At 37.8% G+C, this 8,908-nt stretch overlaps 1 protein-coding gene across 29 annotated transcripts in view; it reads left to right on the forward strand.

Annotated features, from left to right (window-relative positions):
- ank2b (ankyrin 2b, neuronal) overlaps window positions 1-7,924 on the forward strand; it is a 281,005-nt gene extending 273,081 nt beyond the window's left edge. For all 29 annotated transcript variants that reach the window (XM_049483036.1, XM_049483035.1, XM_049483037.1 and 26 more), the window contains 5 exons: window positions 1,674-1,757; window positions 3,182-3,346; window positions 3,429-3,617; window positions 3,740-3,831; window positions 6,268-7,924. In XM_049483036.1, the coding sequence (XP_049338993.1) occupies window positions 1,674-1,757; window positions 3,182-3,346; window positions 3,429-3,617; window positions 3,740-3,831; window positions 6,268-6,526 (789 nt within the window). In that variant the 3' untranslated portion in view covers window positions 6,527-7,924. The remainder of the gene's footprint in view (window positions 1-1,673; window positions 1,758-3,181; window positions 3,347-3,428; window positions 3,618-3,739; window positions 3,832-6,267) is intronic.
- Window positions 7,925-8,908: the final 984 nt, after the last annotated feature.

The raw sequence follows: 8,908 nt of genomic DNA on the forward strand, positions 1-8,908 counted from the left end.
ACACAGCACTCAGTCGAGATAAACCAGGATTGGGTTTTGTTGAATCTGGAACTACTTTGGCGTCTAGTTCCAAGGAAGTTTCTAATGAAGTCAAGAGACCTGAACAGTCCACAGAATCTTCAGATAATCTTAGACTGAAAGGTATTGATCAGGAAGCCAAGCAAGGGCCTGTACATGCAGATAGTTTAGAATCAGATCCTGAGTTCTTTGATTGCCGACAAGCATTTTCGGATACGTCCGAAGCCGAGATTAGATCAAGAGAACTTTTAGATGTGCATGATTCTATTTACCCAGTTGAAGAACCTCCAAATTCACCAAGCACCCCAGACTTTGACTATTCGTCTGGAACTTTTAAAGTAAAAGAATACTTGCATATAGACAGTAGGGACAGAGAACGCACCATATCTTGGGGTAGTGAGGAACTGGACTTGCCCATTGTTATTGAACCAGAGGATGAATACGTATGTGAACATGGTGAAGACATAGCATATCCTTATGGGTATGCAGATGAACACTCCTTTGCTGAAGAGCTACCTCCAAGAGAGGGCCAATATGATGATGACGATGATTCTCTAGGAAGGGTAAGCCCTTAGCATGAGTGCTACTATGGCTTGTTGAGCTTTTCCCCCAAAAAGAGAATGCAACAATCCCAAAAATGGCCCAAGCTAATACCCTGATCTGTGCAAAATTCGAATTTGTTCATTGTTTGTCTGCATGCCTAGATATTTAATGACACACTTTAGAGTGGTGCAAAATTTGATGATTAAACAAGAAGTTACTAAATTCACTTTATTAATTTATCATTGATATGGAGAACTTGGCTTCGTAGCTCAGCTTTTGAAAGGGGTTGCCTGCCACTTTTTGCCCCCGAAACAATCATATATCAGTTGGTTATCTTGGATAATTTCACAGTTTCATTTATTCACATATGTTTAACTCAAGCAATACTGACATAGAGGTTGGCCAATTCTAAATCCAACATTAAAAAAAACAAACATAACCTATTTTACACTAGAACAAAAACAAGAAATCCCAGCACTGCATCGGCTTTGCATGGTGTGATCTGCAAGTATTTACCAATTTCTGTGAAGGTTATTCCATGCCAATAATGCATCTCCGACTCTCAGGAAATAGCGGAAGAGCTAGGCTTGCTGTCCGATAGTTCAGAGGAAGAGGTGTTAACCACCAGAGTGGTGCGACGCAGAGTTATAATCCAGGTATTTGTTTAGGAGTGCATGTTAAATATAAAAATATAAATAAAGTGTGTCCTGTTGTACAACATTTAACTGCACACGCATCGTAAGCTTTGACTTGATAATATGGTTCATACTTAATTATATTTTTTTGGTTTCTAGATGAGGTTCAAAAACACAAAACTATAAATACTGTTATCAAGTCTGCTAACCATTGTTTGTGGGTTTCCTCTGAGATCTTCTTCTTTAAAAATAGTTTCCATACTTACTACCAATACCTGACTTAATGGTTAGAGATATGCAGTTGATGGTATGCAGGAAACTTGTGTACAGACATTTCACATCTGAACTGTTCTCAGCATCAGAGGACAAACTATACGTTGCACTGTGTGAAAGTATATAATTAATTATAATGTACTACAGCCTCTACAGTTTCTGCTACACAGCATGAGTTTACACTGTTTTTGTGCTTTGATCTAGGGTGACGAGATTCCAGAGATCCTCCCACAGGCGGTGACCGAGGAGCAATACACTGACGAGCATGGAAACATAGTTATAAAAAAGGTAAATGGATAGTTTTCACTTCAGTATGGCACCAAAACAATAATCTTGAGTATTAAAGAAATACTGTGTAATTATGATGTTTTTCACTCAAATTAAAGGACAAAATGTTTTCAGAGGTACAGCCTTAGTTGTAAAGATATAGCACTGTATAGAGAGTGCTAGGTAAACTTCACTTAACGCCAGACTCCGCATCACTCGGCCGCTGGGAGAGCTGTGTCAAACGTCATAAAATCCAACGCAAATGGCAAAACTGTGCCTTTTTAATGTATATTTAGGGTCTCTGTAAAATGCAGAATTCACTGGAGATCCGATTTAAACCTGTAACGTTATCTATCTGGTGTAAACAAAAGCGGTAGTCTTTTTAGCTTCGGCTCTGTCTGTGGGCAGACCCCATGAATACTATTTCACTACTGTTTTGACGTAGACACGGTGCTTTTCCTGATCGATCCCGTTTTTCTGAATATTTTCTTTTCTTAGCTACTGCAGACAATGGAGTTTGAGAAAGAGTTTAACATGCAGCATCATATACAACTCAGAGAGACCTACTGTATTTCACAAAGAACAAGAAAAAGTGAATTTTAGCAGAAGGAGACCTTTAAAGTGTTCTTTCTGCATTACACTTAAGTGGAAATAGTAAAGTATTCAACATTTTATGTACTTTATGTAAGTATTGCAAATACTTAATTATAAAATTTATTACTCAAGTACTGAGAGTAAAAGGACAGTACTGTGTTGTGTACTTATAACAGAAAGCAGTGCAATTTTCTCAGAGCAGTGCTTAACTTCAGTAATTTGTTGCCTCAAGTGAATTATGTTTATGAGACTGTATGGAGTTGAACAAATGTTTATCTTTAAATCTTTAAGTTCAACAGACAAACCACAAGTGCACCTGAAACATTTGAACCTTGTAGTTTTTTTTAAGTTAAAGTAACTATTACACAACAGGTCTATCTTACTTGTTTAAGTTTATTGCGATGGCTACATTGTTTTCACTCAATATTTGCATATTGTAGTTGTTTTTATAGCCACAAATTCTAAATTAAAGGGGCACCACAAAAACAATCTAAATAAACAATGTCATCAAAATTAGGTTAAATTAATATAATAGGATGCAGTAGACAAAACAAGCTTACGTCAGTACTCTTTTCTCAAAATCATTCACTCTACATGTTTATCTAAAGTAGCCGAGTGTTAGAAACTGGGGGACAAATAGATTGTGCCAGAAGCCAATGGAAAAGAAGATGCCAACGGCAACAGACTAATCTCTGTTTGAATGTGTATGTCTTCGCAAATGTTCAAACTTAAAATAGTTGAGTATTGTTTAGAAATATCCAATTTCATGTTAAACAGACTCAATTCATTTGAGTTCCAAAAACTTTTTTTTAACTTTAAATTGATACACCTTCTTTTCTGTGTTCTCACAGATCACAAGGAAAATCATCCGTAAGTTTGTGTCAGCAGACGGAGTGGAGCGAGAAGAAGTGATGGTTGAAGGAGGTCAGCAGGAAGCTATCACAGTGGATGAGGCTGATAGCTTCTCTAAAGTGGTGAAGAGGACGGTAGTAAAGAGTGGGGGAGATCAGACTGAGGTGAGCGTGTTTTAAATGTTTCTTTCATTTATGAAAAGTAACAGATGTACTGTTTTAATAAACAATAAAAAACAAATTCCAGGTGACTTTCTCTGAACCACTACCTGTTGGTGGGGCGACATGCTCTGAGTTTGAAGTAGAGCCAGTCAGAGGCCGGAAAGTCAGCAAGGTCATCAAAACCATGGTAGTGCAGGGCGAGCGGATGGAGAAACTGATAGGTGACCCCTTGCTGTCAGCAGATCTCCCCTCAGCTAAAGATGACTTTGAAAAGGTTTGTGGGTGAACTCTGTGAGCTTGCTGCTCTGAAACTCACTTAACTCCATTTATTTATGATTGCTTTCCAGATATCAACATTTAATAAACTTTCTTTCCTTCATATTCTGTGAAATCCAGGCTTTGAGTTATGCAGGGGGCTTTGAGAATGTGCACTTGCCCCATTTAGTGGAGAAAGAGATGGTGAAGGAGGATGGATCTGTGGTCAGAAGGTCTGGAGAGTGGCTTGATTTGGTGTGGGTTTGATTAGGCCAGCATAACCAATATCATACATTTGTTGATATGGATGTTTAACTCTTGGTTTGCATGATTCAAATTAATATACTCTCTCTTAAAAACACCAATCAGCTATAGCTGCTGCTGAGTTACTCATTTTAATTAACAGGGAACATATCATACAAAAGTACTTTAAGTACCTTTAAGATTGCAATGCTAAAACAAAGGCTACGTTCACATTACCAGGCTGAAGTGACTCAAATCAGATTTTTTGCTCAATGTGGCTCAGATCTGTGTGAACGTGCAAAATTAGATTTTTGAGTCACTTTCTTTCTCACCAATTTACACGCCCAATTACTCTCCAACACCAGGAGGGTGAAGACTAGCACATGCCTCCTCCCATACATGTGAAGTCAGCCACCTCCTCTTTTGTGAGGCATTTCTGGGACAAATTCGTTCACATTACACACAGATACAGGTCAGTTACATTTGTGAATGTGAGCTGTCAAGATTGCCCAAATTAGTTTTTTTGCTCAGATCGGATTTGGCTATGTGTCTTGTAATGAGAACACAGCCTTAAAGACAAGACACTGAGTTCTAACGATGAACTGAAGACCTGGTAGTTAAGTTTTAGTAGCCTGTTAAAATCTGCTGCAGTGGAGAACACGTATATATAGTGCTTTATTTAGTGCATGAAACAGGTTGAAGTTTGAACTGAATTTATTAATATGTTTATAAAGATGTGTGTTCAGTATTAACACTAATAACATTGTTTTTCATGGGTTTGATCATTTTAAAGCACAAAAAAGTACTAATGGCATAATATTGAGATCGGGATGCAATGAACCAGATTCAGACCAGTTCAACACCAGCGTGATGTTTAGAGATTTATAAACCAAACGTCCCTCAAAAAGCTCAATCTGGATGATTCAGACCTAATAACGGAGACATTATTAATGATGTGAAGGATAAGTATGTGAGGGTGAGCGTATACACACACAAACTCTGATCGCTTGTTTCCATTTTGCAGGGTACAAAATGCAGCTACACTATTATTTATTTACTCTATTAATGCTCATGAAAATATTCTAATTTTATAAAAAAACGTTCCTCTTCTGAGACGCGTTAAGCGCCGTGCTGTTAAGATCCCAGCGTGCCAAAGTCAGAGCACATCTGGCTCTTAAAGGGAATAACAACTGTCACACTGATTGGTTTATTCCAAAACACACCCATATTTGATTCAGATAATTAGTACCTTTTGTGTGTTTCTAGCTGCGCAAGGCATATTTCTTTGTGTCATCACGATACCAAAGACACACTGACACGCCCCTAAACCAAACAGCATGATTCACAATTGACTGGTGTGCTATAGATGGCTAAATAGGGCCCTTGATGTTTTTGTTTGTTTTAAGTAAATATAAATATGCCTTAAATGTATTGTTTTCATTAATATTCTTAGTAAGCAATTATTATGATCCTTTAAGATCATATGCCAGTACTATACAGCTCTGAACAAAAACAAGAGACCACTTAAAAAACTTTGAAAACCTCTGGAATATAATCAAGAGGAAGATGGATGATCACAAGCCATCAAACCAAACTGAACTGCTTTAATTTTTGCACCAGGAGTGGCATAAAGTTATCCAAAAGCAGTGTGTAAGACCGGCGGAGAAGAACATGCCAAGATGCATAAACCTGTGATTATAAACCAGGGTTTTTCCACCAAATACTGATTTCTGAACTCTTAAAACTTTATGAATATAAACTTGTTTTCTTTGCATTATTTGCACTATTTGTTTTTTGTTATTTTTGTTATTGCAGCCATTTCTCATTTTCTGCAAATAAATGCTCTAAATGACAATGTTTTTATTTGTAAATTGGGAGAAATGTTGTCTGTAGTTTATAGAATAAAACAACTATGTTGATTTTACTCAAACATATACCTATAAATAGCAAAATCAGAGAAACTGATTCAGAAAATGAAGTGGTCTATTAATTTATTCCAGAACTGTATAATACTTTTACAAACACATTTCAGAATAATGCAAAATATTGAGTATTATCGTTATCGTCAATATGACAGAAATGTCAGAGATATTGTATTTGCTGGGGTTGGGTTGTACTCATAAAAATTATTTAGAGGTTTTTATGTAGTCTTCTTTTCTTTTTCTGAAATTCTTAGTTCTTTATTTGTTGCTTTATTTACTAATTATTTTATAATCTGTGGCTCTGATTCGGACACTTTTATCATATTTTGATTGTCTGTTAGTTAGGCAACATGTAAAAACCCCACATCCAGAATGAATCACGTTTAGCATGATCTATTACTACTTTTACTGTTGAGCTTTATGAATCTGGTTCATTGTATTCTAAAATCTAAAAACTTTTTCTTAATTAAACACAACGTTTCATTCGGGATCTTTCATTTGCAGGACCTGCATGCGGAAGACGCGCACTCAGAAGAAGACGGTGGTGAGGGACGGCCAGAGCAAACACACGCACCTGGAGCGACTGGAGGACACCCCGGAGACCCTGCGACCTGATGCCCTTCAGCAGCACCTTCACCAACTGCTCCAGCGCTACTGCACCCCCGAAGTGACAGAAGAGCCGGAGACGGGGGCGTTGGCAGAGGAGGAAGAGGAGAGGGAGGAAGAAAAGCGGGACACAAACGACAAATTTTCTACTACATAGTCCGATTCTAATTCTGCAGTTTTTGGAGTTTTTTTTTTTGGTTTTGTTTTTGTGCTGTGCGGCACATATCCAAAATAACCATCACAGCCCCACAACCTCAGCAGCTTGTTGAGTTTTGCTTATATATATATATATATATATATTTCTCATATACATCATTTTTGTTCCCTCCATCACAAGAAGGTACACTTTGTAACGGTTCTTAATGCTTCTGAATTCGTTTTGTTCCCACTGTAGTTTTTCCCTTCTTTTTGTGACCAAAGATAATAGAAGCTCACTCTTCCTCTTCCTCAGTTCTAAGTCAGGCTTTATCGCTTTATTTTTTTTTTATTTCGTTTTTTGGCTGCTGTAGTTAAAAATAACCTGAAACCATGAATCAAAACTAAACACAAGGATCGTTCTGGACTTTAACCTGAATCTCAGACCTCTTGGCTGGCGGTGGGCAGGAGGTGCTGGACAGACGGGGACGCGTGTAAATATTAGACTAAATGTGAAACGGAAACGGGGAAAATGAATCTGCAGCATATTCTAGTGCACTGTCTCCATACCTGCTGTACAACCACACCAACGCACTACTGCAATTAAACAAGCTCCATTCGCTCGAATATCCTCTCCGAAGGCTTTTGATAACTGAGTGTCTGTAATTGGGGCATGTTTTACTCACATACCACAAATGCAGGTCTGTGATTGGACAGTGTTGAGATGAGCTAAAAACAAAACTAAATAGATAAAAAAAACTAAACTAAACTAAACATGGAATGAATGTCATTGTGTAGTTCTCCATCACACCAGAATGAGCTTGAGTAATTTGTATTCAGTATAAATGTTGAACTCACTCTCACCAGTCTGCTGTCATGGTGGTTGGAATGCTAGATTTTGACATGCCTGCCTTTTAACGTGCATTTAGAGCGTCTTACTGAATGAAAGCTTAGCCAATAACTCCCAACTCATGCTCTTTCCGTTTGGACTTTGTTGGTTCTTGGCATAAGTTTTTTATGCGAGGCCACGAAACAGCTTTGCACGGCGGACTCGGTCCACCCTATCTATGTACAGTGTGTGTGTGAGTGTGTGTGTGTGTGTGTCCGGAAGTTTGTGTATGTAAGCATTTCTTGACTATGTTATCCTCCAATCAGAACACTACTACTCCTACCCCAGCCCCGCCTCCCCACGACTGCGTATATGAAAGTAGCCGTCACGTTCCTTCCGTCTTGATTTAACTTAACCCACATACTTCTTTGTGCTGTCCGGGTTGAAGACCTTCTTCACCGTCGTTTAGGATGGAGGTTATTAACCGATAACTCCCAGAAAGACTCTCTGTGCTTGTGAGCTTGATCTTAATTCCTTCCATAATAGTGGCACATATACGAAATGGATCCGGAGCGGTGTTTCAGAGCACTGTGAACCAAGAAGGAAAAGAAGAAGGAGAAGGTGGAGTTGGGTTTTTGGTTTTCTTTGCTTTGTTTTTATTTCTGATGTTGCAAATGGTGTAAAATAAAGAAAGTGGTAATCTCACTTTATTGACATTTTTTCATTTTTGCTCTGACCAAAAAATTGTAGAAATGGGGATCATTTCATAAAGTACCATGTGATTTGTATGAGTTGCTTGAAATGTGGTTTAAAGTTTGCTTAGTAAAGCTTTATTGTGTAAATCCAGGATGCAGACAGTGTTTCTCAAAAGCCCAGTGAGCTGCACAGAGCTAGAGCTGCTGACAAGGGAGCTGCGCCTGACTCTAAAACAGTCACTGAATTAAGTCACTTTTGTAGGTAAAATTAGGTATAAAAATACACAAGAATGCAGGAAGTGGCACCTCATTAGCTAAACATAGCTATAGGATATAGGATATATATTTTTAACAGACACTGAGATGAACATAGTTTGGATTAAGGTAAATTGACACTGATTTGGACTTCTGTCCTTGCAACTTCTAGCCGCAACAGCAATATATGCAGACAGGCCACTTCATTACAACCACTTTAAAATAAATAATTGAATAAAAAATGTATGAAAAACATTAAACTCAACATCAACATTAATATTAACCCTTTCAGACCCTGCATCCATTACATCATAATGAACATCATTTTTTTATGTGTGGGTGTGTGTGTGTGTGTGTGTGTGTGTGTGTGCCTGAATGGAGAAACTGATACCTTATTTCTTCTCCAGAATGATCTCAGTAACTGTTAGTATTTTTTGGTTGAGTTTTATGTGGTTAAAGGATGCAGGAAACCCAAAGTGGTTCTTCACTGGTATCAGTGTTAGAACATTTTTCCTTACTTTTATATACAGTATTTTGTTAAGCTGCAAAATTCTAAACTGCTTAAATGCTTTGCACATCTCCTCAGTTTAACTTTTATTAAACACAACCTACAACATAATGCAAT

The sequence above is a fragment of the Astyanax mexicanus genome, chromosome 8 (assembly GCF_023375975.1).
Source record: "Astyanax mexicanus isolate ESR-SI-001 chromosome 8, AstMex3_surface, whole genome shotgun sequence".
Taxonomy (NCBI): domain Eukaryota; kingdom Metazoa; phylum Chordata; class Actinopteri; order Characiformes; family Acestrorhamphidae; genus Astyanax; species Astyanax mexicanus.